Source organism: Anopheles darlingi, chromosome 3 (assembly GCF_943734745.1).
Source record: "Anopheles darlingi chromosome 3, idAnoDarlMG_H_01, whole genome shotgun sequence".
Taxonomy (NCBI): domain Eukaryota; kingdom Metazoa; phylum Arthropoda; class Insecta; order Diptera; family Culicidae; genus Anopheles; species Anopheles darlingi.
The window spans coordinates 9,928,189-9,955,875 of NC_064875.1; the positions used below are offsets into that span (position 1 = coordinate 9,928,189).

Below are 27,687 nucleotides of genomic sequence, written 5' to 3' on the forward strand. Positions count from 1 at the left end.
CCAGCCAGCCATGCTCGTTACCGTGGCAACAACCATTGTCGTCCATCCGTTACTGAGCGGCGACTTGAGACTTGGCTCCTTAAGATCCCGATCATCATCGTCCTGCTCGTCGTCCTGATCGACACCCCGTGGAACGAAGTGTTGTATGTTGTGCAGCATCCGCAATTAGTGCGTGAATTCGTGAGCCCACCTGTGCGTATGTGCGTGTGTGTGTCTGTGAGAAGAAGAAGAAAAGAGAAAGAAGAAGTAGGCTTTCGAATGCAGCAGATCCTCCGCAAATCCACCCGGGGTTTTCACTGTTGGCGTGTTTTATGCTCCAATCCGGCGTGCGTTTGCGTGTCCGCATTTTGTAGTGTGTGGTGTGTTGTGTCTGCCTTGATGGGTGGATGCGCCGGCCAAGCAAGCAAGCAAAGTGAAAAGAAGTGAAAAGTGAATTCACGACGATCACGACGACGACGACGACGACGACGGAGGCGTGCGTGTGCGGCTCGTGGTTTTCGTGGGCGAAAGTGGCGAGAAGAGCTCTGAAGGCGCTCGGGCACGGGCACCGCTTTCGTTTTCTCGCGTGGCGCGCAAAGTCGCCGACCGCTGGTTGGAATTTGGTTGTGCACGAGACAGCCTCCCCCAATCCCCAGCAATAGTGTGTGTGTGTGGTAGTGTGTTTTGTTTTGGTCGCGTGAGACGAGAAATCTCTCCAAAAAAACGTCAAAATATTTGAAAGCAAGAAAGGTTGGAAGTTAAAGAAGCAGTTAACAAAAAGGATTAACCACGGAGTGAATACGGGGAAAATAAAACACCGCGCGCTGTCATCATGCTGTCAGACGGATACCATCATCCTGTTCCGCAGCAACAGCAGCAACAGCAACAGCCACCACTTCGAGTGGCCAGTCCACATCATTCCTATCCCCAAAATGGGACGGTAATTAAGGAGAATACGACGGTGGTGCAGCATAGTCCTCGAGGAGCAGCTCCGGACCAGCCAGCATCGGCAGCTGACAGGACAGGTCCTTCGGCATCTTCCGTCGAGTTGGTGCAAGTTCAGAAGGTGTCACCGGGTGGTGGCGACAGTCTACCGGTCAATGGTCCGGTGATAGTGAACTATCATCACACACCAGCGGCCACGACGACGACGTCGTCGTCGGACGGTGGTGGTACTACTACGCCGGGATTGGCCACTACCACCACGACGTCATCCTCGACCTACACCGCCCATCCGAAAATACTGAACTCGATGAAGACGATCGCGGCCGAGGTGGCCGCCGGTGAAGGTCTGCTCCGTAAAGCGTCCGATGAGGAAGAGCATCCTCCTCATCACCACCACCTTCATCATCATCATCATCATCACAGTCAGCAGCTTCCGCTACACCACCATCACCACCAGCAGCATCCACTGCATCACAATCCGAACCTTCATTCGCATCATCTTCATCCGTCACATCATGCAGTGCTGGTGGTACCAAGTGGTGGTGGAGGCGGTCAGAAGCAGCAGGAGTCAGCTACCTCGACATCATCGACCTCGGGCAGTTCGTTGTCTCCGGCTTCAACGACAATGACAACGACCCCGACAGCAGCAGCAGCTGCTGCTGCCGCTCCCGTCATCATGGATAGCAGTGTCGCTAGTAGTAGTAGCAGTAGCTCCTCGCCTTCTACCGCAAATGGCAGCATTAATAGCAGTGGTTCGCCAGGACCAAAAGGAGAACCGGATTTGAATATAGGTAAAACACCCGGTGTTAATGATAAGGAGGAAGAGGATTTCTTAATGGCAATACGAGTGTGCTCTATAAGTATCTAAGTATCTGTCAGTAACAGAAGCATTATCTTCAATTTGTCTCTGAGTAATTTGGTTTGTGGATCATTTGAAGAAATGTTTTGGTGGTTTAATGAATTCAGGTGTATCCCTAGTTTAGAATAAACGTAGGATATCCGCGTATACCTCGAACTGAAAATGCGTTTACCTGAATGCAAGGCAGTATAAATGCTTCAATTAAACATATTGACCAATAATCCGCGATTGTCGATGCTCAATACTTTGTTTGATGTTTGATTGAATTGTTGTTGGTATCGTCACTCTAGACCTGTTACCTCTCCATGACCCAATGAGATTCAAGGAAATGGGATTGTACTCGGTTAGACGAAAAATTGAAGCTAATTAATCCGATCGTTTATGATTGATACAGGTGGAAGGTTTCTTCAGAATTTATATGGATCAATTACCATCCCAGTTTGGCAATGATATTAATGCTTGTTTGCTGGCAATATATCGTCTTTTTTTCGAGCATTTCGAAAAGCTGTTTAAATGGTTTTTATATTTATTTTTATTGGATTTTTTTAAAAACAATTTCCATTATTATGACTTCATAAATTAAGCCTTTTTCTGTATGAATGAAGGTGCCACTCGATGCCCCCATTTCGACTGGTTGGTTTGCCGGCTAGACGACGGTTAGGAAATGGGAACGAAAAACCTGCATCAAAATGTGTCAAGTTCAATGCTTTGCACTACAAAAATCCCCCTTTTCTTCTGGCACTGGCCGAGAACGACCGACACCGGATAGAGAGGAGGGCCAGATGCATGCACCGTGTCGACGACCATTACAACATACATCCATCCCACCCATACGCGTGGAAGCGCAGCGCATATGTTGGTGTATGAGTTCCTTCCTCTCACCCCATTGCAGTTTGTTCCATCAACCAATGGAACTGCATCCGTGCTGCTGCAGCCGGTGTCGTCCGGGAGAGGGCCCGGTTCGCGAGAAGGGGTCACATCCCTTCACCCTCTTTAAAAGGAACAGCGAACTCGGGAAGGAGGAACAAGTGGAACGAACTCCCTTTTCCCACCCTTTCCTACCCCCGGCGTGCCCAGGAAGTGAGGCCCCTTTTTTATGCTAATCAGTAGCCGCAACGACCCGGGACCAAGCGAGCGAGCGGACCAATTTTCTTGAGAAAATTGGGAATGAAAAGCATTTCGTGCTCGTCATGGGAGGGAAGGAAGGAACCTGAAGAATTATGCTGAATGTATGCTGTGTGGGGTGCATAACCCCCGGTTGCAGCTGTGTTGGTGCTGGAGGAGAACCGTTCACTTTGAGCGCAACTCACCACTCACCACTCACTGTGAGTTGGCTTTCCTGCTCACTCTCTTTTGCTTCTCGCTCAGCGTTGCTCTGTCACTCACTTCGCTCTTGCCGTCCTTGTTTATCTCACGTGTGCGTGCGTGTAGAAGGAGGAAGAGGAGAAGAAGGAGTTGAGCGCAGCATAGGGGGAGGAACGGGGGGGGGGGGTAGTACGGCAAAAGCAGCATAAGTAAAGGCAACGAATATCGTTTTCTTGCGTTACTGGCTTGATAAGCGAACGCGAAGCAGCAGCAGCAGAGGAAAGGAGAATGACAGTAGGAAAGGGAGGTGGCCGGGGGGGGGGTTTATGGCATCTCTTTCGTGCCGGGCGACCTCCACGACGGCGGCCGCTTTCTCACTCGCTCTGCCGCCACCGAGTGGTGGAGTGTGGAACCTCGGGAGAGTTCAAATCCCTCGTGAGGCGCGCGCCATGTGCGCCATCCATGCGCCTTCTTCCAACAAGCCAGCCCGTCATTGCCCTCACCGTCGCATGTCGTTGACCTTTTGGGCGCGCGCTTCACGCTTCGAACGAACGGTTGTTTCTCTGTCGCTATCGTGTGCCGTGTGTGTCGCGGTGTTTATTGCTGCTGCTGCTGGCAAGGTTGGCCGGATTCTAATGCTCGCTCTCGCTCGATGGATGTCGAAATTCTCCAGCAAAATGGCAACTGCATCTTTCGTTCTGCTGTTGCAACAGTGTGTTCCACACACTTGCCAGGCTCTTTAAGGATTTACCCACCCCTTCAGCTGATGGGGTTTCAGAAAGGTTCGAGAGTCACAAGGGCGCAACGCGCATTGCTTGTGATAAGCGCTCGCAATTGAAAGGAAAATATTGAACGATACGAAGGCTACTCTGATGTTTTAGCGACCACTGGATTGCTTCTCTTGTCTTACTCAAAACAAAACAACAAATTCTGTTTTTCTTGTGGATTCGCATGTGATGGAGTTTTTTTTATTACTTTTCATAACAAATACAGCGATTTTAAACGGCACAAACTCGGAAAACGGCGACGAACGTTTCGCGACTTTTTGGGAAGAAGAGGTCAACGAAGAAGAAAAACGAACAAAAATGTGCTCGAATGAGTGCTCGATTCGGGGTTGCTTCGGCGCCCGGAGTTAGGCAATTTACAGTCGCCAGCGCCATCTGGTGGTGGTAGCACGCAACGACACGCTCTTCGTGTTTTCCTGTTTTACTTTAATTTTGCGTTTTTATTTGTTTTTAATGGATTGTTTTCGGGTTTTTTTTGTGGCTATTTGTAATCTGCTTCATTTTCCAAAGATAAGCAGATAAATTAATTTAAAGAAAACATGCCCAATTTCATTCAAAGCATTTCAACCTTCATCAGCACGCCTTCTTCGATTCCTTCGTTTGCTAAGATTCTGCAGAGAAGCAACTTGTCGTTTGCTGCAGGTTTCCCGCTTAGCAAATCAACCTTCCCAGCTTCAACTGTATCACTCCGCCTCCGTGCAATATCGAACCCCTTATAGTGCCCTTATTTCTCCCTTATCCTTGATGTTAATCTTGGAGAAAGTAAACGCCCTCCCTACCTGCTTCCAGCAGTACACCCACCCCTCTAGGGCGAAGAAATGAAAAAAAAGGGAATTCCAGGCCCCTTGGCCCATTGGGAAAGGGATCCGATCCCTGGCATCCATCCGGTGTCATTCACCCTGCCCCACCACCCGCACGCTCACGGTGCGCATGGTTTTTCGTGAAAGTAGGGAAAACTGAGCCGAAGCGAACGAGCAAACGAACGAAATGGTGGACCGCGCGCGCAACACGTGATGTGGTGCCGGCAGTTGCACGCCGTTTTACCTCATGACCTAGACAACGCCAGGGAGAGGATGATGAGCCGCGCACACGCCACCACCACCACCAGCGTGGAGTGGAGTGGAGAAATCTTCGGCACCCTCTCTCTCTCTGTCCTGGCTGGGCGCAGCAGCAGTCCATTGACCTGGTGTAGAGCAGAGTCCGGTTGTGGAGTGTGGCGAAGGGTGCAGAGCCCAGAGAAGAGAGAGAGAGAGCGGAGGGCCAATGAACCCTCCGCGCCCTGAGAGGGGTGTTTTTGTTTTTTGAAAGTGAAAACACGGGCCGGGCCGCGTGGCCTCCGTCCGTGCTGGCTAGGCTGGGCTGGCCCGCCGCCCTCAGCAGAGAGAAATGCCTCTTATCTTCGTTTTGTTTCTCCATTTTTAAATGTCTTTTTAAATGTGCAGCCAACGCGGTGCACCCCAGCAAGAAGCGAGCATTGATGCTGTTGCTGCCGGTATGCGTTATGCTCGTTATTCCCGGTGTGTTTAGATGGAATTGTTTGCTTTGCTTTGGTTTTGGGGTTTCTTTTTCCTTCCAACATCACTCTTCTCTCTCTCTCACACACACTCCGACACTTTTTTTCTCCGACTGGCTGCAGCATGGCACTCAGCATAGCAACCCGCGGGTTGCGATGCTCGCGTGAGATGATCTAACCTCGCATCTCTGTTTTGTTTCCGTTTCCACACACCATCATCCAATCCGTTGATGTGTTTTCTTCTTTCTTTATGCTGCGTCCGCCTCCTGCTGCTCGCGTTCGTGAGCAGGAGAGAAAGCGATGATGGTGATGAGGCCGGCCGGCTGGTGGCGTGAAATACTTTTACTTTTCACTTTCATCGGGACTACTCACCTCGAGGTGCGGTGAGAGTTGGAGCCGCGCATTCAATTCCAAAACTATGCTTTTCCGGCTTCACTTTCCCTCTCTGTTTTTTTCTTTCTCGCTCTCTTTCATATTGAACTCTTTCTCCCACTCTGCGATATGCGGTTGAAGCCGGATCCCAAATTAGGTTCGAAAGTGACAAAATCAACGCAACACACACACGCGCTCACACACAGAGCAGAGCACTGTGCAGGCCTTTCGACACTCTCAGCGTCTGCTGCTGGTGGCGACCGGGCATGTCCGGCTCATAATTCGAGCATTGGGTTAACGAACTTCGTAGTAGGCTAGTAGTAGGGTGCAGCACACCATCATCACCATGACCACCACTCGACTCCATCCATCCATCCATCCATCCATCACCGCGTGCCATCGGCCAACTGTGATTTCGAATTCGAACCACTGTACGAGGCCAGGCCCGAAGCAAAAGGCCAATGGCCGTGCTGGAGGTCCATCGAGGAAGGAAGGAAACCACCCCCTACCCTTGCTGAAGGCGCACATAACGTTTGCTCCTCGTGATCAGTGAGAGAGACGAGAAAGTAGTGCCGGGACAACCGCCACCGGTCCACACCACCACCGGCCCCCGTGGAGCATCGGATTTCGTCTTCAATTTCGTAGCATATCTCGCACCTTGGCCCCGGGACACCCGGCCCGGGTGGGGTGTAATGACCTTTTGCACTTCATTGTGAAGCTGTTCACGCTTCACTGGGTGGTGGGTTTTTTTTTCTGTTGTTGCTGTTTGTGACTGTGCGGTGTTGTATAAAACTTTCCTAAACTTCGGTTTTTCGTGTCGAACTCTCACTCTCGCGCGAACAACGATTGTCATCGTTTGATACCCTGGTTATGCTAATTGTTGTTGTATGTGTATGGTGGCATTCGAAAGTGTGGCAAGCGAGGCAGCAGCAACAACCAACAGTGCACGTACGGCGACATTGCGTTGTTCGAGATGAATCTGAATGAATTGCCATCATGAATTGCTTTTATATCACTTTGTTTGTCATCCTGTTACAAGCAAGGTTTTTATCTGGTTTCCATTACCATTTCCAGTTCCAGTTTTGTTGTATTGTTACATGTTTTAGCACAGTGACACAGTTTTTTATTGGTGTGTCTCCTCTTTGGGTGGTGACTTGAGCTTTTCATTGTTTGTTGCACTTCGGTTTACTGCTTGTTAACTACTTTTCTTGTTGGAAAATTTTTGTTTATGATTTTTCGTTTTTTTTAAACACGTTTTGGCATAAGACGTTGCCAAGTAAATCCAGTCTGTTTTACAATCTCTTTTGTTATTTTTATTATATTCAATACTAATGTTTGCACACGTTAAGTTGCCAGCAGACAACGTGTAACATTTAACGCTAAATACTTCCAAAGACGGCATTTCATTGCACCTTTCATGATCTGTGGAATGGAGTTAATCTGTTATAAATGTATTCGAATTCGATTTAACAGAGATCGAGCAGTCAACCTATCAACAAATAAACAGTTCATCGTTATTTATTTCTAATTTTAAATCGATTGCAAGACACCAAATGACAGTTAGCGCCAAGCTAATGATAGTTTACCGTCGATGAAAGTGACTTTCATGTACTGTCGCCGTTTTGTTAATTGTGTCCTCCCATCATACTTTATTGGACCTATAAAGCAACTACTATTTACCAATTAATGTACCATAACTTTCTCTTCCCTTCCATCCATTCCGGTGCAGCACGGTCGGTTTAGATAAGGAAGCTCCGGTTTTATAATGATCACACGCACATGCACGCATGCGTTGTGCGTTGTCACGCGGCGGTGGTGCCTTTCGTAATCAGGCGCGAGTGCAAAGACTCCCGCTGGGGGGGGCTCCCGCTTAAACACTAATGTTCAATTGGCCCCCTTTTCGACATCGGACCCACGGTGGCCAACCCACGGTAGTGAACACTTAAAGAGACGCTCATTAAACCCGGGGCCTCATAACATTTCCTGGCCTTTTTTCAAAGCCAGTTCCTGCTAAACGAAAGGGGACTTTAAAAAGCAAAAAGGCCGTCTTATCGATCTTATCACTCGGTGCGGTGTGTGGTTGTGGCCCACAGAAGCCTCAAAACCTGGTGACACATAATTGTGTCTGAGAGTTAATGCGCTCCACTCGACAGCAAAACCATTTCCGGTCACTTGTTGGCATCTGGTTGGTGGTGGAAAGTCGTTTCCGCTAATGCGGAAAAGCGTCCGAGGGTCAACCAACCCGGGCTCTGCGGTCAATGACACACAGAGAGAGGTGCTCCGGTGCTCCAATCCCGTGCGAAGGAAAGTGAAGCTCGCGCCCGGTAAAGGTGAACCAGTTCCGGTGGGGATAAAACGGATGAAAGGAGGAGGAGGAGGTGTTTAGGGGGAGGTGGAGGTAGTGGCCACACTGGTGGCCTCGTTTGGCGAAAGTCTCGCTCATCGCACCGTGTCCAGCCAGCCAGCCAGCAAGCGAGCCGCGGCTTCGCTTTCGCTTTCACGGATCCCCGGGCGTCGATTGAAGACACTATTTTTTTCTCCACTTTTTTTCTTCTTCATTTTGTTGCTGTTGTCGTTGGCCTCGAGCATGATTTCTTACGCAGTCGGTCATTCAACCAACCAACCAACCAACAGCCACAGTGCTGCTTTCCCGGGGGTGAAAGTAAAACCAGAGCTTTGACGCGTCTGTTGCTCCATCCAATCAATTGCCTTTCGGTCGTTCGTTCGTTTGGGTGGAGGAGAAGGCGGATGGGGAGCAGGAGAAGAGGAGGGGGAACCGTTTACGAGGAGATCCGTCCAGTCGTCATCGATTGGCGTCTTGATGTCGAAAAAGAAAGTGCTTTCGTCGTCGTCGACAGTGAAGCCCCAAAACGACGCCACTAACCAACCAACCAACCATGGTCTGATCGGGCCTGCTGTACTGGGAGGAGGGAGGGGATACCTCACGGACCACTAACACTCACCGCCGGCCTCTTCCTCTCGGATGACCGCAGATCGAGGAGAGAAGCTTGAGAAGAAGTATCATTCGAGCTTCGTCGCCCCTCGAGGCATCGAGGATGATACATTACGTTCCGGAGTGGAGTGGAGCGAGAAGAGGAAGCGGGGAATAATGGTAGTGTCTCCCACGGCACCTCCCTTCCCCTTCCCCACAAACCACCAATTTCCTGCCGACGGTCTTGGTTTTTGGATCTTTTTTCACCGGTTGGTGTGTGGGTTATGCTTTTTCTCTTGCCTTTTTGCTGTCTGTCTGTCTCTCGGTTTCTCGATGTCGGATAAGTTTTCACGACACGGCAGTAAAAGGTTGTTGACTTTTCCTTTTTTTTTTATCCATCTCTCTGGTTTCGGGGAGTTCGGAGTCGCTTTTGCTTGCTCTCTTCATTTGTAGGTTTATGTTACGCCGTTGAACAGCATCAGCTCGATTAATGCACAGAAAGGTGGTCCTTTTCTTCGCTTTTACTCTTTAGGTTTTTGGTTGTTTTGATTTTCTGCGTTTGGCTTCACTTTGTACTTCAATTTTGATTTCACTATGTTTTTATTAACCATCATTTAAGGCAAATGGTTTATTTTTGAATATTTCAAGATTTGTCTAGATATTATGTTTAAAATCCATGATTTGTCTGATTTCGGTTTTATGTCTTTAATTTAATCAATATCCTTATGTTTTGTTAGCAACTTATGCTACCAAGTTCTGTTGTCGAAATTTTTTTTATAAATTTTGTAAGTTTTTATTAAAATATTGATATCCAGGTCGTTTTAGTTAATTAAATTCAGCAAAATCTTGTTTTTTGATTCCTTTAGATGGTGTCAAAATAAAAAATTAGGTGTTAGGTTTTAACATAATGAAAGCTTATCTCAAGAAACTCATTGTACTGCTATAAGTGTCGAATTTTAAAATGCTAAATGATCCACCACAGGACATAAAAAGTGCAATTGTTAGCTGTATAATTTCTTTTATTTTCTTTAAAACTGACCTAACATTCTTAAAAGGTTGTATTTTACCATAAAATTCATCAAGAAAACAATTTCGTTTAATGGTCTCGTACTCGTTAAAACAAAATCACAGAAACGAGTCTCTTTTTTTCTGCTCCTCACTGAAAGTATCCTAATTGCTTAAATCCGTCTATGCTGCCCTCCCTTTGCATCCGTTAGCTTATCATGTAACGAATCCAGTAACGATGCTTCCTTCCAACTGATAGTTGGGAAGAGGGGACAGCGTACCGGGCGCACTTCGTGACTTACTGCAATCAACAGTACGTGCACCGCCCCGCCTGCCGTGTACTATGTTTGCGTTTGATCGCCTGACGATGGACGATCATCATCATCATCATCGCGATCATTATGCAAACGTTACGCAACGCCCTGGATGGAGATTGATGATGGATGGAGCCGCCGGCGGCGGCGGCGGTGGCGGCAACCGAGAGTCGAGTGTGAAGGCTCTCGACGCCCTCTTTCTCTCTCTCTCTCTCTTTCCTTTTCTTGTTGTTTCACACCAACAGTCCAGTTGTTCCGCCTGTTGTTCCGGTCGATCGAAGTCGAACCGATCGAGCTAGATTAGCTTATTAACGATCAACTTTCTCTTCAAAGTCAATGCATCGTCCAATCAACGGCCATCGTGCTATGCATCTAATTACCCCTTTGGCACAGAGAGCCACCGGGGATTCAATTATGCTGCATAGGCACGACGCCGCCTGCTGTGGTCCTTCGAGAGTATTTTTCTTTCGATAAATTAAAATTGATTTCAATCAAACGTTGCGCTAAGCGTGTGCGTCGTCTTCGTCGCCGTGTCGTGTCATTTGCTATCAATCTCCTCCATCCCGTGGATCAAGCATAGAAATGGGTCAGTTGTGTGCCACACAAGTGGGGGTTTGCGCATTCCCGTGCGCTGATAGGCCAGACAGAGAGAGTACTGATAAGCCCGAATCGCCAGAAGAGGGTGTTTGCCCGAAGAGATAAGGAAAAGCATTTTTTCCCCGTGAAACTGATGATAACCACGCCAGTCTCTGCGTCACTTCGGTCTTCCAAAATATGTGTATAACCTTCACCTACAGAGGAAGTCACCTTATCGGTCAAACGGTTTCTTATCCAACACAACCACCACCAGCGCACCACGAACGGATGGGGGGGAGTTGATTTTTATTGTTTTGTAGACCGTTTACTGATAGCAGGAATTTTGCCCAGCCATTATCGGGTGGGTTCTTATCCTTCTGATGATTTCTGATCCATTTGTTTTCGTCCTTTTTTCGTTTGCAGAATTCGATGGCACGACGGTACTGTGCCGAGTGTGCGGTGATAAGGCGTCCGGCTTCCATTATGGCGTCCATTCGTGCGAAGGCTGCAAGGTAAGTGTAGTTCACATCATTTTTATCTACTGAACATTTGTCTGTCCATAAGCAAAATATATAAAACAATCGCGGGTGATCAACATAGGGTCCATTTACCTTGCTTTGGTTGGTGGTAATGTCTGAAAAAAGATGAAATTTCCATAACCTTATGAACCTGAAACCGAATAGTAAGGCGTTAATCATCGAATGTAATTATTTGTAGCGGAAGTGTGCACACGGTTTATGCTATAACAGGTCGTAAAAAGAAACCAGCTATTGTTTCACGCGATCATGTGAAGCAACAACAACAAAATAAAAGAAACAACACGCGACAAAGCAACTGCGGTATATAAATCGAGAACTACTGAGGTTAATGTACTGGTGCGCGTGGTGGCAAAGGAATAAGAACAGTTGCAGCACCAGCAGCAGCAGCAAACAACACACAGGAACCGAGAGAATCGAGAAAGCGCGCAAAGCGAACAAACAAACAAGCTAAACCTAAAGGAAACACAACGTAACTGAAAGAAGAGAAGCGAAGCGAAAGAAAACAAGATAGAATCGAACCGAAACATATGGAAACGAAGGCGGAATAACGAAAAGTGTGGAAAAGAAGGAACGAACAAACGAACGAGAGAGAGAAGTGAAGAATCAAAGCGTTTGTAGAACGGAGAGAAAGCCTAGAACCAGATGGCTAGTACCACCTCTCCGCCATCAGCTGGTGGGCTTAACACCCACCCCGCTTTGGGGGGGAAAGGTTACTGACCTAAACTCTACCACCTCGCCATCCCACGCAAGTTGCATGAAACGAAACAGAAGCCTTCGGTTTAATGACCTGCTGGTTCTCCCCGCTACCAGAGACCCCTTGGTCGGTGAAGCATAGCCCCCGCCGCCGTCGCTCTTCAGGTCGGAAAGAGAGAGAAAGAGAGAAAGAGAGAGAGAGGTCATTGACTAGCGCTTAGAACGGTTCTATTGGTGTCATGGACCTCTGGCATCATGATGGCAACAGGGGGGTTTGAAGAGAGTAGCAGCCGCGAACCTCGCTTGCTCCTGAACTCTCTGCCACCTGCTGCAACGACTGCTGCTGCTGCCGCTGTTGGCATCTTTCTGACATTTTCGAGAAAAATCTGCATCCCCTATTGGGGGTTCATTCTCCGTGTGTCTCGAGGTTCACTCCTGACCACTTTATAGTGTACTCTATGGGCTGTTTGGCATTGGAGATTGCGATTGTGGTGACCTCTTTTACTCTTACCACCAAGTGCCAAAGAAGTGCGGTTGGCCTTCCACGAAGCGGTCCAACGATGACGAGCAGAACTCGTTTGACGCGAGCACGCGCGCTGTGGGTCGTTGGCCCACAAGTTGATTGGCCTCGCGGTCGCGGGCCGAGCATATATTCTTGGTCGTTGGCCTGCCGCGTGTGCCGTTGCTGTGGTGGTGGCCTCCTTTTTCTTTTGCAACATAAGCTGCTCTCTCGGCTGTGCTATGCTGCCGCTGCTGCTGCTCCGTTCTCTTCTTGGCTGCTCGCAGCTCGCGGTCTGTTCCACCTTATGGAGTTGTCCTTGAAAGTTGCGACGACGATGGCGATGGCGACGACGAAGCCACCAGCAGCCTCCTTCCCCCACAGCAAAAAAGTGGCAAAAACCGAGCGAGCGAACCATAAAAGGGGCAGCAGCAGCAGCAGGAGCAGGTGGTGAGGTTGAATGTGTTGTAATCGCGTGTGTAAGCGAGACAGAGCGCGATCAAATCGTGGATTGAATAGTTTGTGGAAGAAATCAGCAGCATTAAAAGGGGGGATTATGCTGCTTTGCTTCTCATTCTTTCTCTCACTCTCTGCTCCATTCTGGTTTTTAGTGGCCAGTTATTGCACGGTTGTGAGGAATTCAGCAGCGCACGTCAAGATCCTTTCCATTTTGCGTTCTCCGAGAGCAGCTGCCACCGAGCGAGTTCTCTCTCCCTCTCTCTCTCTGTTTCTCTGTCTCTTGTTCACGGTTGTCCTCTCGTTCGGGGTTAGTGAACTTCTCAAGATCGACTCCTCTTTCCGCCCAGTGCGCCCAGTCGTCCGCGGCGCCTCTCTGCCTCTCCTCACACATGAAGACCTTGGCATGAGGCGCGTGAAGTGCAGAGGAAACGCGCGCTTGCTTTGGTGTGGCGGTGCCGCCAAGCCACCAATTAATTCGATTTTCCTTTCGCTTGCTCGGTTGGTTGGTTGGTTTGATCGATTACAAGATCGTTATCTGCCAAACCATCACCACCCACTCGTCGTGGGTGTGTGAGAGGTGTTGTGTATGTGTGCGTGCGTGTTTTTTTTTTATAAAAAAAAGGTGTTTTCGATGCAGATTTCCCTTTTTAAGACACCAGGTCCCTTCCACCGCAGCTTTTGCACGTGCTAGAGTCATACTGTTGAGCCCTTGGCTTACTTCCAGCTCTTCATAGGAGGCTGCTGCTGGCGGCCCTTCCCAAATGTGCTCGATCGTCACGATACACGATCGATGGCGCGCGCATACCTTTGCGCGCGTCGCCACCATTCCTCTGCAGCAGCAACAATTGTGCAAGCAGCAGCAGTCGCTATGTATGCAACTCCCCCCCGGCCAGCACTACCAGCTGTCAATGTGTGCCAATCGATTTGTTAGCGAGAGAGAAGCAAGAAATCTAGATATTAGTAGCAGCAGCAGCAGCCGCAGCTGCAACAGCAGCAACAACGGCTCAAGGACAAGAGCTCACCAGCGTGGCTTCCAGTCGGCCATTTTGCAGACCAGACCAGATCACCACCACCACCACCCCTTGCAGGTGGTGGTGGTTGAACGACCGATCAACGGAGAGAAACGGGTTTTTGTTTTTGGTGCGCCTGAACCGTCGTCTTAAGGTCTTGCGTCCACCCCTCGCCCTCGAAAAGGCACAACAGCAGCACAGTACGGTGTGACGAGTAGCGTGAGCTATTGGTTTGCCCGGGGAGGAGGGGAGTGGGTTACGCCACATCTGGTGGCTGGGCTGCTCTCTAGGTAGGGGGTTGCTACTACTACTACTACTGGTAGTTACTAGGGGTAGGTTGCGGTTTTTTGGCGCCACGCTAATGATGCTGCAGAAGGGTGCAAGGGTGCAAGAGGGTGGGTGGTACTGCTGCAGTGATAACCCGGAGGGTGGTTTAAAAATATGCGACAACTCGCACACATACACGCACCTCCCTCAGTGAGCCGGATTTATGTGAATCCATGAATTTTATTAATAGATCCCTGTTGACCCATATTTATGATCGAGACACTCCTCGCCGCTCCCCTTTTGCAGCATCGGCACACCCCATCAGTGAACCTCATTAATCGCTTCTCGCACAAAACGTTCCGCCAGACGCCCGTGGATGACGGATGAATGTTGATGAAGATGCTGCGAGCCAAATGTGAGTTTCTTTTGGCGGGGAGCACAACACTTCACTTGTGCCATTTTTTTTTCGGGGCGAGGATGAAAAGGAAGATGAGAGAGAAAGACGAGACAGACAGAGCGAGAGAGAGAGCAGAAGAGGGAGATCATTTGGTTTTTCGATGCTCGCTCGCTGGTGGTGCTGCTGTTGCTGCTGACACACTGACTCGGTTTCAATCGATCGTCCCCCGGTGGGGGGTAGTATAGTATGTCGAGGGGTGTTTTTTACCCATTTTTTTTCAACCCTGCTCACCCCTAACGTTTTATTTTTTATTTAGGAACCGAGGCCATTCACCTTCTCACTGTTATTGAAGAGCGTACACGCGCGCGCCCGTGAGCTCCCCTTTCCTTTCCGTCCGTGTTCTATCTTTGTGTCGCCTGTTTTTTTTCTTCCCCTTTTTCTTTTGTTTGTTTATTTGCCTTTACTGTCTAGGGGTTGGAGCTCGGCACCCCCCTTGCTGCTGCTATCCGGCATCATGTTTCGGTTGGACAAAGGCGCGTGCAAATAACAAAATATAAAGAAAAAAGAAATAAAATAAACGGAAACAGCACCAGTAGCAGCAGCACCCCAACCCCCAATGAATTGAATGGTCTATGTCGCGGCGCGGTAGCACCACCACCCTCTCACCATCCGCTCTACCCTCCATTAGCCGACCTCTAGGAGTCGAATGGACCGCCATTCGGCGGTCATATCACCACCAGCCACCCAGCCAGCCAGCCAGCAGAGCTCCCCCTCTTTTGGGCCAGAAGCGAACGCTCGGCCGCGACAGCAGCAGCAGCAGCAGAAGCAGAGTTGAACGAACTCGAGTGACCTCGTTCTTTTATCTGCCGCTACCCGTGCGTGTGCCACCCGCTGTCGCCCATTCTCGGAAAAAAGAAGGTCTCCCCCCCACACCCCACACAGTGTGTTGTTTCACTCTCACATAGGGGCTTCGATGCTGGTGCTCTCGCTCTTCGAGCTCCACGTGTGTTCGTGTGACAGAGGGTGGGTTGTGTGTGTCTGAGAGAGATAGAGAGCGAGACAGAGAGAAGGTTCAGTGCGATGGGTGGCGTTGGCCTTGAGATTTTATGGGGCCAGCAGACCACCACCACCACTAGCTTCTCACCCTCTTATGATTGCACCCCTATTCTGCTCATGCGCGCGCTCTCGTGCTCGCTTGCAGAGCTGCTGTTGTTGTTGTTGTTGTTGTTGTTTGGGGAGGGTGTTGGTTATTGTGCAAGCGAATGATGATCGTTTTACGAGAGAGACAGAGAGCTCGGTCGGATCGGTTGTCGTCATACCGAGCACAATGACCGAGAATGAACTTATAGTAGTAGTAGCAGCATCAAAAAAAGGGGCGCGCGCGGTGCTGACCGGGTAATCGGAATGAACCCCTGCTCCCGGTAGTGGGTAATAAGGCACACGAGTCAACACATACAGAGAGAGAGAGGTCCTTTCGATCCTGATCGCAACCTTTCATCGTCCCTCAGTGAGCAGTGGAGACGCCTGGTTGCTCACGGATTTGGAAGGCGGAAAATTGGTGGAAAACTCGGCGGAAAAATGTCGGGATCAGTGACCCCCGGAAGGTCAACATTATGGAAGTGGCCAGAGAAGGTGCAGTGAACGAACTTTCGAGAAATCGGCGATACACGATCGCTTCCTTTCGCGGTCGGTGTGGGGGTTCTACTCTCTGGAATTCTAGTTCCCGTTCTCTCTCTCTCTCTCTTTCTCTCTCTCATCAAGAACGAAGAGAATTCATTTCCAGTCCCGAGCCAAAGGAACGAACGAACGTGGCGCGACAGAAACCAGTTTCTGTGTTCTGTGTATGTGTCTCTCTCTCTCTTGGCGCTCGTTCGTGGAGTACGGTACTACACCCGGCATCCTTTGTGCCCACAGAGGGTGCAGCGGGTGTGGAGGTTAGTGAGGTTCGCACGCTTGTCCCGGGGAGGGGAAGGGGGAGGAGGTCGTGATGGTGGAAAGCGGCAACAAAAGGGGCGCAGTAATTTAGGTCATCAACCTTGCATGTGGGTTACTGAGGCCAACGACACCGTCGACGCGCCATCGGAACCACCACCACCACCATGATGATGATGTCTCACTATCATCCTCATCATCATCATCATTGTCTTCTCTTCTTCTCGCTTCTGGAGCTGCTGTCGCTCGCTCGCTCGCGTTGCCCTTTGTGTCCAGGGGTTGCAACGTCTGGCGATGGATGCGCGTAACCGTAACATGCGATCGCGAGCAACTTTTTCTGATTTTGCAAATCCTTCCTTCGAAAGGCACGCAATCGAGATCGGCTTCACTATCCTGTTGTGTTTTTTTGGAATGGTGTTTAAAGGACCTTCAGAACTTGTATCGTGATCGTGCAGGATCTCGAAATCAACAGCTTGTCACAAATACAACTCCGAACCCAAAAGGTTTTGGAGTAAAAAAAATGGATATCCAGAAAAAAGGACAAATAAGGAAGACATGGCGCGTACGAACCATAAACAACTGAACTTCACACTCAACGGCAGGACAAAGAAGACAACACCCGGGCACCCGGCGGCGAATGACGTGACGCGACGCTGCTGGAACCGAAGCAAACAAAACCATCAAAACAAAAACAAAAAAACTCTCCTCCCTCCCGAATAATGTGTGTCACAACATATAGCACTGGCATCGAAAATAAGGCGCACATTAACGTCAACAATGGACGTTAACACAGCAGCGCGTACCTCTTCCTCCTCCACACCTTGTGTTGCGTCACTCCTGGCGTCGTCGTCGTCGTCGCAGGCGCGATCACAACGGGTTTGTTTTTTTGATTTTTTTTTCTGCGACGATCCCTGGACTGCTCCTCCTCCTTCTGCTGCTGCTGTCCTCCCTTTTTTTGACACTTCGCACCGGTCACTTTGTTTGCGCGCGCGGGTACATATTTTGCGGCGGTGGTGGCGCGTTGTTTATCTGCGTAGGGTTGTCGTTTTGGCCATTTTTTTTTTGTCGAAACACACGGTAATGAGTTTTCGGGAACATTCGATGCGTTCGATTGCGATACACGGATACGTACGCGCAAAGGGATCGTCCGATATCATGTGGCATATTCGTATGTAGCGGAGTTGGGCGCTCAGGATCAGGATAACGCTCAGGATTCTTTGGATTTTAAATCTAGTTCAAATTCTGTATAAAATTTGAAATTTTAATCTAGCCGCTCGATCAGAAGTAAATCATTTTTAGATCAAGCTAAGATCTGTATATTTTTTCCAATTTATACATACATTACTAGAACTAGAGTACCTTGTACTAGAATACTTTATCTGAAATGTAGATCATTTAAGTTCGCTTTTTTAATTTAGATTATGTTTAAATCGCAATTTAGGGTAATTGCTTAAAGATCCACTATATTGTAACAACATTGATCAGTTGGCAACCAAACAGATGAAGAAGTTGCAAACACGTTACCGAACTAATCCAAGATGGCTTCAACCGCTCCTGGTTGTTGCTATGCGTTTGATAGCTTTAGTCTGCGCTCCGTTTTTCTGAGTAACCATTGAACTGCAGCGCCAGAAGTCGTCGTAGGTGACCAAACACAATAGCCTAGCAGCCAGCCCCTCCTGGTGTTCGTGATGGTAATACTCTCGGGGTCTTTTAAAATGGATCAGCCAATTGGCTAAGCAGCGAGCAAGCAACCCCCAAACGAGAAAAAGGAGAAGAAGAAGCAGAAGTGGCCTAAAACGGGATCTCGGAGGCGCGCGCGCGCTCGCGAATGCAACCAGTCGTCGTCGCAGTCACCGTCGCCGCCGCCGACGACTCTTTCGTCGGTGCATTGCACGCGCAAAAATCCAAACCGAAAACCCCAGGTAGACCCCGCGGGGGTGGTGGGCTGGGGAGGACCCTAGGGGTGGTGAACTCGACGCCGGCGGTGGCGGCGCGGGGTGTGTTGTGCAGCGGTGGTTGTGGCCCTGAGCACTGAACGTGCCAGTGGAGTAAGCAGCACGCGGCACAAACCTCTCTTGGGGGAGCGCAGAGTGAAGCAACAGAGTGACAGGGAGAGAGAGAGAGAGAGCGAGAGAAAGAAAGAGAGAGAGAGAACGAGCGAGCGAACAACGGTCACCGTCGTCGTCGTCACAAGCCATCTGGGCCTGGTAAGGGCGCACGCGAAAAAGGTCTTTGCACTGTTAATGTGTCAATGCTACCCAGCGGCAGCCAGCCAGCCAGCCAGCCAGCCCTCCCAGCCTGCTGCTGCTGAACCAGCACATAATGAACACGCGCGCGAGCTCGGTCGACCGCGGCACCACCCCCTCTTTCCTCTCCCCTCGTCCGTAGCGTGCGAGATCCGCTTTCAACACCCGTCGTCGTCGTCGACGATCGTAGTCGCCATCGTCGTCGTCGTCGTCGTTTCTAGAAAAGTAAAAAATCCTGAGAAAAATCGAGTAGGCTTCGGGGGGATTCGGCGATGGGTTCATCCCTCAGTTGGTCGAATGAACCGCTCTGCCTGGGGGGTGAACGATGAATCCTTCTGTATTGGCGTTCATTTCAGAAGAGAAGTGTCCGACGTTGGTGGTGGTGGTGGTGGTGGAGTTGGTCTTCTGGTGGTGGATGTTCTGAAGGTTAGTGCCCACTCGCGCGCCTCTCCTTCTCTCTTTTTCGCTCGCACGCCCGGCTCTCTTGCTCTCTCTGAGGTTCTATGTGGTCAATTGAATCGAAGTCACATATATGCTGCTGCTGGTTGGTGCTGCTGCTGCTGCTGAGCTGCTGGTGAATGGGGCCGAGGGAGGCCATCGTACGCAACACAACGTGTGTCTCCATCGTGCCGTGTGTACCGCGGTGTGTGTGTGTGTGTGCGTGCGCGTGTGTGTGTCGATCGACCTCGTTCTCGTCCGATTGGCCCCGTCCGATCACCAGCGGGACCAGAAAGGGTGCAATGAACCCTCTGTTTCTGTTCTATGCCGCCCCTTGGACTCTCCTCGCTCGCTCGCTGGCGGTTGGTAGTGTGGTGTCTCTTTCGCAAGACGGACCGCCAGCAACGGCAACAGCAACAGCAACAGCAGGCGGCGCGATATATACCCCCTTCAGCGCTGCTGGTGAGTTGCGTTTCAAGCTAGCTTCAAGTTTTAACTCGAGCGCCCGTTTGGTGTTGGAGGCTTTTGACTCGTAACTGTTCTATGTGTCGCCCTCCCGCACCCTGGGGGGGGGGGGGGAGGGAGGGTGGCAACGAAAGAATGGAAATTATGCTCTGTGTGCTACCTTCCCCACTCTTGATTGTAAAATTTGTCCCGTTTGTTACTGGTTGAATCGAGGGAGCAACAGCGGCAGTAGTTTTCCAAATTAAGCATTCCTCATGACGATGATGATGATGATGTTGATGGCGTTGGGTGGATGAAGGAGAACAGGTGACGGTGTTGTAGGGGGTGCATAACTAACCAATTATGCAACGTGCATAGCTCACGCTTTGCCTAATTTTTTTTCGGGTGGAAAATATTCTAATATTTTCTTTATTACATAACTCTGTGACGAGAGAAAGAGAGAGAAGGAGAGTGTCCGATAGGTAGCGGGGTATAACTGTAAACCGGCGACGGGTGTCCTTCTTGTTCTTATTACCTTATTATATTAGGACAGCGTCCACCAACGGGCGCGACACTGGTTCTGGGTTCTGGTTCTGTCCATTTTGCATACCAAGCACCCCCACCAACCCACTCGTCACGAAAGCCTTTGTGTATGTGTGTGTGTGTGTATGTCAGGCACCAGAGAACCAGATTATTCTTCGTCACCAACTGGCCCTGCCGGGTGTTATGCTGGAATCCAGTTTTCATCCAGCTGTTTTTTTTTGTAATGCCACCGACCGATGCTGAATCGTGTGAGGTTCGCGCTTATGTTGCACTTTTTCTGCCACCCCCCTCCCCCTTCCTCCTTGTCGGTGCCAAAAAAATCCGGTTCACCTGGTGGTGGTGGTGTCCGGGGTTTACGAAATTTTGAAATTCTTCTGAGTCACGGGAAATCGATCGCCATGACTCACCCCCGGGTGGGTTCCAGGGATTCGGTTCGAATGACTTTTTCATACCTTTGCTTGTGCTTCCAAAGCCCCACTGGACCTCCCGGTGGGAATGTGAATGAGTCATTGCTGCAACGGGAGAAAACAGTTTTCCGGACAGGAATTAAAGACGATTCCTTATTTTAAAGGAATTTTAATTCCTTTTTTCACTTAACTGCGAGTTGAGTGAATTAATAGTAAATCAACCATCGTGTCTAGCCGACCGCATTTACGCGCGAATCCATTTCGAACTCCCCTAACCCGCGGCTGTTACTACCACTGGTTGTAAACAAAATAATCAACAAACAAACACGCGGCCCGGAGACGGATGGAAAGCGGAAATAAAGGGGGAAAAGTGCAAGTAGTAGTAGCAGCCAAACATCATCGAGAGCCATGCTGCTGCTGCTGCTGCTGCTCCGTAATGCGCGTGCCAACGAAACAACAACAACAGAAACGAGGCTCGAAATGAAAAACCATTCCAGCGGACGGTAGAGGCAGAAAGTTCAAAGACCTTGCTCCTCTGGCGCGGGGCAATGCACGCTTTCTGTGGCCACCGAAAAACCCCACGAGGGGGACGGAGTCACGACCGAGCGACCGAGAGCGAGATGCTTCAACGCGTTCCGTGGTCTCTGAAGCGCCTTGCAGGGCACAGGGGGTAAGGCTACGCAGGGGAGAAGATACGCAGCGCGTTACGAAGCGAAGGTAGTAATTAATGTAGTAATTTTTGGAAAAACAAACGCCAAAGGCCGCCGCGATCACGCAAAGAAACAACACCATCGTCGTCGTCGTTGGTCGTCGGTCGTCGTCGTCGTCGTGATCGTGATCGCGTTTCGTAAGACGGCACTGATTTTCTCCACTTCCCTTCCCCTGGGCCGGGGTGCGGTCAGGCATGGCGAGGCGAAAGAAAGTGGCGGAACTTCTCCTTTCGCGGTCTCTCTCTCACTCTCCTCCCCTCTTGTGGTCGCGTATCTACGTGTTTTTCGGTGCGTCCGCTTGAGAAAACCCAAAACAAAACAAAAAACGACTAAACCACCACCATCAGCAGCCAAAAGGCTAATGCCCCCTGGATGGCCCAGAGTAGGGCGAAGCAGAGGGTGGAAAAAGAGAGGAAATTCCCAAAATACCACAAAACAACATAAAAGAGGGGATGCAAGGAAGAGGAAAAAAACATTAGAAGATGGAGCAAGAGAGAGAAAGAGAGAAAAAAGAGAGAAGCACAGTGAAGATGCTGGGAAAAAACGACATTAAACTAATCGTAAGAAAGAGAAATTGAACGAAAAAGAAGCGATAAAGCAAGGTGGTGAAAAGGTGAACGAAATGACGGGCGAAAGAAGAAGCGGAGGCGAAAGAGTTGGCAAGAAGAGTTGGTAGTAGTAGTAGTAGGAAGTCGCCGCTGTGCGAAGCTGTGGAAAATAGAAAATCAAAACAAAACTCAAAGTAAGCTGTGAGTGAGAGAGGGAAAGAGGAAGAAAGCAAGATGAAGGAGTGGCAAAGTGTGCTTTTTTTCGGCTGCTTTGCCGGTCATTGGCCCCATTTTGCCTGGGACGCGATGTACCTCTAGTAATCACGATGACATGATGGCCGATGCTGATGATGATGATGATGAAGGAAGGAACGGTGGTGGTGCTGGTGGTGGTAGTTAACACAATTGCATAATATTCCAAGCAGAGAGAGAGAGAAAGAGAGCAGCAACAACATCAATCGCAGCAATGGTAGTAGCCAGCGAGCACGGCCGGTCGCCATCGTTACGCGGACGCGCGAAAACCTCCGCGAGGACGCCATGTTTATATGCGCGGTTGCTGGGTTCAGTGGTTCCGTTTCGCGCTCCGCACTATGAAATCATTGGTTGTGAGAGAGCAAGGGAGCACGAGGTGGAGGAAAAAGTGGCAGATATCACACACGCGGAAATGCCAACTTTATCCCCATCGTCGTCGTCGCCGTCGTCATTATTATCATCATCATCATCATGGTCGTCGTCGTGGTCGTCGTCATCTCGGTGTCAGGGCATATCCTGGTGGTGGCGCGTTTGCGTAACCAAACCCAACCGAGAGCAACATCGAGGCGATCGCTTTTGCTCTCTCTCTCTCTTCCATTTCTTCCTCCCATCTTTTAGTTATGCTGATGACGTGGTGGTGTGCGGTCACTCCAGCGGCAGCGGCAGATCGATCTCGATCGGTCATTCACTTCCTTGAGCGCGAGCGCCGCGCTCTTTCGCTCTTCCTCTCCTTTTCTCTTTCATCGCCGACAGTCGCCCTTTCGTCTCGCTTTCGCGGGTTCGTGATCGCGGCGGCCATGTTTTGACCAAAAATAAACCAAACCAAAGCCCGCTGGCCACCCCCTACCCTTCGCAGCATCGCATCTCGGCCTTTTCACTCTGTCTCTTTTTTCTTTTTTTATGTCCAAGACAGAAAGAGTCTCTCTCTCGCTCTCTCTATCTAGTGATCGATCGATTGATCGTGTATCGGTCGGTGTGCGATGTGAAAAGCACGACTGTACTGTGCTGTGCTGTGGTAGTAGAGACACAAGACACACAAGGAAGGGCGGGAGTGCGTAATTATAGGTCGGCGATCTACATTCCCACTTTATGGCCCTTGGTTGGCAGGGGAGGGGGGATACCTTTAAGCACGTTCTCGATTCGATCTCGAGACACACAGAACATTCTTTGTGTAGTAGCAGCAGCAGCAGCAGCAGCACCCGGCGAATCATATAAGTAGGGCTCGCTCCTTCTTTTGCGAGCTGCAAAAGACACTGGCAGCTGATGGCGAGTGGCGATGGAGTGCAATGACACTTGTCTTGTGCCATTTGGTGGTGGCGGTACTGAACAATGGAATGTTCCTCTCGACTTCCAGCCAATCCAAGTCACCTAAATTGCGGGGACCCATTATTGCTGTTAAAGGTATAGACTTTTTTGGCAGACATTTGGACTTCATGTTAACTAATGTTAATAAAACACTAGAAGATTATAAATGCTACTGTGAACAAACTCCTACTTCTCCTTAAAACTCCTCGTTCTGTTAACTTAAGCGACGGAATACCAGGATACTGGGGAATGGGACAGAAGTGCCGAGAGGAACACCTCCATTCCTATATTCAACATCTGGCACTCGAAACCTAGTGTCACTGAACTCGTTCTCCAACCTGTGGGACCATTTGTGGGACTATAGAGACCGTAGTGGTCCTAACCAGCTGGCCAGTTCACAATTCTGCTTACGCAACGCCCAGTACCAGGTGTGTGTGTGTGCCCAACCAGAACCAGAACCAGAACCAGATCCAGGATTAACGATATATCTTGGTCTAGAGAGATTGAATGCCCGTTCTCATGACATCCAGCTCTGGGTGGTGGTCACCTGGTGGGTGATTCATCTTCCAGCCCGCGCAAACCTGGTCCTGTACCCGGGCCTATCTCACGCCAGAAACATTTCGTCCACCATTCGTTAAAAATATACCCTACTTTGATGTTGTGAAAAATGTTTAAAATGTTTGTACACCATTGCAAGCATGAAATGTATTTTTTTTATGCAATCATCAGCATTAGCATTACTATAAAGGGGCTCCGTGATTTCCGAACTTTGTGCTCCCCCGGCTTTTGTTGGGCCCCACAACAACGCAACGCACCGAGTCACCGTCACCGTGGGTGAGTGAGTGAGTAATGTATTTCCCCCAAAAAATGCGCGAACATAACATACGACCACGACCACGACGACGATGATGATGATGATGGTGGTGGGATCCCCATCGACAACGACGACGACGACGTGAAAGGTGAATGAACGTTTCATCAACAAATTCCACCCCGTTGTCCATCCCTCATCCGTCGTCTCCTCGTTGGTATTTCTCGTGACGTCATCTCGGCCACTCGATGGTTCGGTTATATGTGCGCTGGCCAGCAGCACCAGCAACGGGCTTCCTGGTTTCCTTCTGGATACCGAGGAACGACCACAGCGACCAACGACCGACGACGCACATTTGCATATTTCCCAATCGAATTGCCCCGAGGGGAGTTAGGTGGAGTAGGAGGAGACGTAGTAAAAACGGCACAACAACCGAGAAAGAGAGAGAACAAGGGAGAGAGAGAGAGAAGCGAGTTCATTGAACCCCGGTACAGAGGGTCCGTTACAGAACGCAACGCGACGATCGCGACGTCGTCGTGGTCGTCGTCGTCATCGTGCTTCAGGTCGTCGGTCCCCGGGTCTCTTCTCTTTTGCCCACTTTCCTATCGCTCTCGTTCGCTCATACTGTTATGCTGTGCTCTCTCGCTCTCTCTCTCTCTCTCTGTGCCGTTCAGAAGCGGAGCGCGCGCACGTTCTACTGCCGCCTGCCTGGTTGGTTGTGTGGAGGATGATGCGTGCTGTTCTGATTGCTGCAGCCTTCGCTGTAGAGGGCGCCGTCTTCCCGATGACGAGAGAGGAGCGATGACGACGGAGGTTTATGCCACAGCTCGCAAAATGCGCCCCAACCGGGACTTTTGACCCGCTGGTTTGCTCTGGTGCGGCGGAAGATGATTGACGGTGACGGTGAAAGAAGCGCGCAGAGTAGGTAGTACTCTCGACGGCAAGTGGCGCATGCAGTCAGTCACAGTGAAGGTAGAAAATGTTAAGAATTTGGCTTCGGTAGAGGAAAGAGAGAGGGGCAATGAGGCGCGCAGTACACACGTGTTTTCCGTTAATTCTTTCGCTCGCCTTTCACCCAGTTTTTTGTGCAGTTGCACTCGCCGTAGCCGTGCGGAAGTCGCGCACTGTTAGGAGGAGGAAGAGGATGCATTGTGAACACTAAAATAATCCGCACCCCCCTCCGGGAGGGCATAACAAGGGCATGAGTCGTCTCATCAACGTCTTATCAGTACACACGAGATCGGCGTTGGCGGAACTCCGGTGAGCGCAATTCTCGATCGGTTAATTAGGTCAATCCCCGGCAGCAGCAGCAGCATCAAGGGAGAGACACACTGTTAGTTCCTGTTACTGATGATGATGATAATGATGATGATGATGTGTGTACTCTCTACACAATACGTCACCGTCGTCGTTGTCGTCGTAGTCGGTGGTTTGTGTCCACTCTCTATCTCAGGTTGGTGGTCATTGCCTTTTTGCACCACTTTTCCTTAACCACCACCACCACCCTTTAGGAAGGGTGAAGTTACGGTGCCTTTTCGAGGCCTTCGCCGGTGCTGCTGCTGCTGCTGCTTCTCGTGTCTAGGCGGCGTCGGTGGCAAAGAATCGGTCGAACACAAACGCCAACACCACACACACGCTCGGCGCTCATCTTATGACCGCGATGGCCCTACTCGCCGCTCGCTACTCGCCGGTTCAATGACATTTTGTAGTGTAGCGTTAGTGCGATGATGAGGAGAAGGAAAGAAGAAGAGGGCACAGGTGAAGGAGGGGAGAGAGGTCGTTGGCGGTTGGTGGTCGAGAGCGCGGGCGCGCTCGATTCGAGCACATATGATGCTCCACTTTGATGTTTTTCAGCCTGGGACCACCCCAGGCAGGCCGCGCGAGCCGTCGAACGGTCGTTCGTTCGTTCTGTGCAAAGTCATCGCTCTTCACTTCTTCTTAGTGTAGTGGCGGCAGTACAGCAGCATTATTCTCGGTGCCCTTCCCTCTGCGATCGTTTTTCTCTCTCTCTCCCTTTCTCTGGGCTTTTCTTATGCTCTAGTTCTATTAATAGAACTCTCTCTCCCTGGTGTTTAGCGTGATTTTGCAGTTTTTCACTCGCCCTTTGGTGCTATCATTTTTATGCTTGCTAGGCCATCAGCCGGTTGCGCTGTTTAGCGCGCTTATTCTACGTCTGTAGTGCTCTTTTATCGCTTTTATTTATTTATTATTCTTGTTCATTAACCTTCATTAATTATTTAGTTTTCTTTATTTACTCCTTGCTTTATTTTTTCTTTTTGTTGCATCTTTTAACTGTGTTTATGTTGTTACAACAATTTTCCCAAATTTTTGCCTTGTTTTGTTTTTGTTTTCCTTCGCTAGTATTACCCTATTTTTCGTTAGTTTCTTTTTCTATCATGCTTTTTGCTTTCCCTGAAGACCTTTTATATTGTTTTACATCTTTTCTTCTGGTGGTTCTGTTTTTTTTTAACGATTATGTTCCCATGCCACCTCCCTTTTTTGATGTGGTTTTATTTCCCTACCACTTAAACTGCCTCACTCTCATGAACCTGTTCAAGGTTCAGAGGTGATCATGATCATAATCATTATTATAGTTTTGTTTTGAACATTCCATCCCGATTGCATCACTTATCATGTTGATTTTAGATGTACACTAATCCCTGGCGCCTTATAGCCCCAACTCGCTCTCTCTCTCTCACTCTTCCCATGAAGCTCAAATGTCACCTTTCGGGGGGACCGTTTGTACAACCGACGGCTAATCACGCGACGCGCTGACCACGAGGGGCCGCCGCTCACACGATCAAAACAACATCCCGTGCGCGCGGGTTTATGTTTTTTCGGCACGAAATGGGCGCGTACACACTGCTGCTGCTGGCATGCTGTTAGCAAAAGTGTTAGTATCTAGTTCCGTCCGAAAGTAAGCGAGCGAGCGAAGGAGAGAAAGAAAGAGAGAGAGAGAGAGATGGAGGAAGGTCAACGAACTGCTGCTAGCGGTCTAAACCGGCGACGGTGGTCATTAAAATACGGCGGCCGAGCGTTAGGCAGAGGGTGGGGGTAGAGACATCACGATGCCGCCGTCGGTGCGACATAAAACTATCGCGCGCGCTTCTCTTGCGCAACGCATGCACTCCTTCACCACCACCACCACACCCTTAGCCCCACGTCATTACGCGGTCTCTGGGGCGGCTGCGATGGGGTGGATGCACGCGCAAAAATAAGGCCAGGAAGACAGAAGAGGAGGAGGAAGAGTTGGTGGGGTTTGCTGTGTGTGTGTGTGTGTGCGTGAATGAGAAGCATGCCGGGCCTTACATAACCCCTTTCCTTCATCTCCATCTCGCTCTCGCTCTCTCTCTCTCGGTCTGGCGGGTGCTTTCACGTCCGGGTGTAGTACCCCACAACATCATCACTTGGTCAAGGGGTGGCCGCGAAGTGGAGAAGGTGGTTTTCGCGCTTTCTTTTACCGCCACTTCTCTCTTTCTCTCTCTCGCACAAGCACGCCTAAAATCGCTCGCTATCTCTCTTCTTCCGCAATCACCGCACCAATCGAGGGAAGAGGAGCCCCACGGGCCGGTGTAGTGGTCGTCGTGGTCGTCGTTATGTCA

At 49.9% G+C, this 27,687-nt stretch overlaps 1 protein-coding gene across 7 annotated transcripts in view; it reads left to right on the forward strand.

The window, feature by feature from the left end:
* LOC125954943 (ecdysone-induced protein 75B, isoforms C/D) overlaps window positions 1-27,687 on the forward strand; it is a 93,087-nt gene that overhangs the window by 33,626 nt on the left and 31,774 nt on the right. For 6 of the 7 annotated variants that reach the window (XM_049685647.1, XM_049685651.1, XM_049685648.1 and 3 more), the window contains exon 3: window positions 11,009-11,097. In XM_049685647.1, the coding sequence (XP_049541604.1) occupies window positions 11,009-11,097 (89 nt within the window). Of the gene's footprint in view, window positions 1-286; window positions 1,716-11,008; window positions 11,098-27,687 lie in introns of those variants that run through there. The other variant, XM_049685654.1, reaches the window with a different exon arrangement.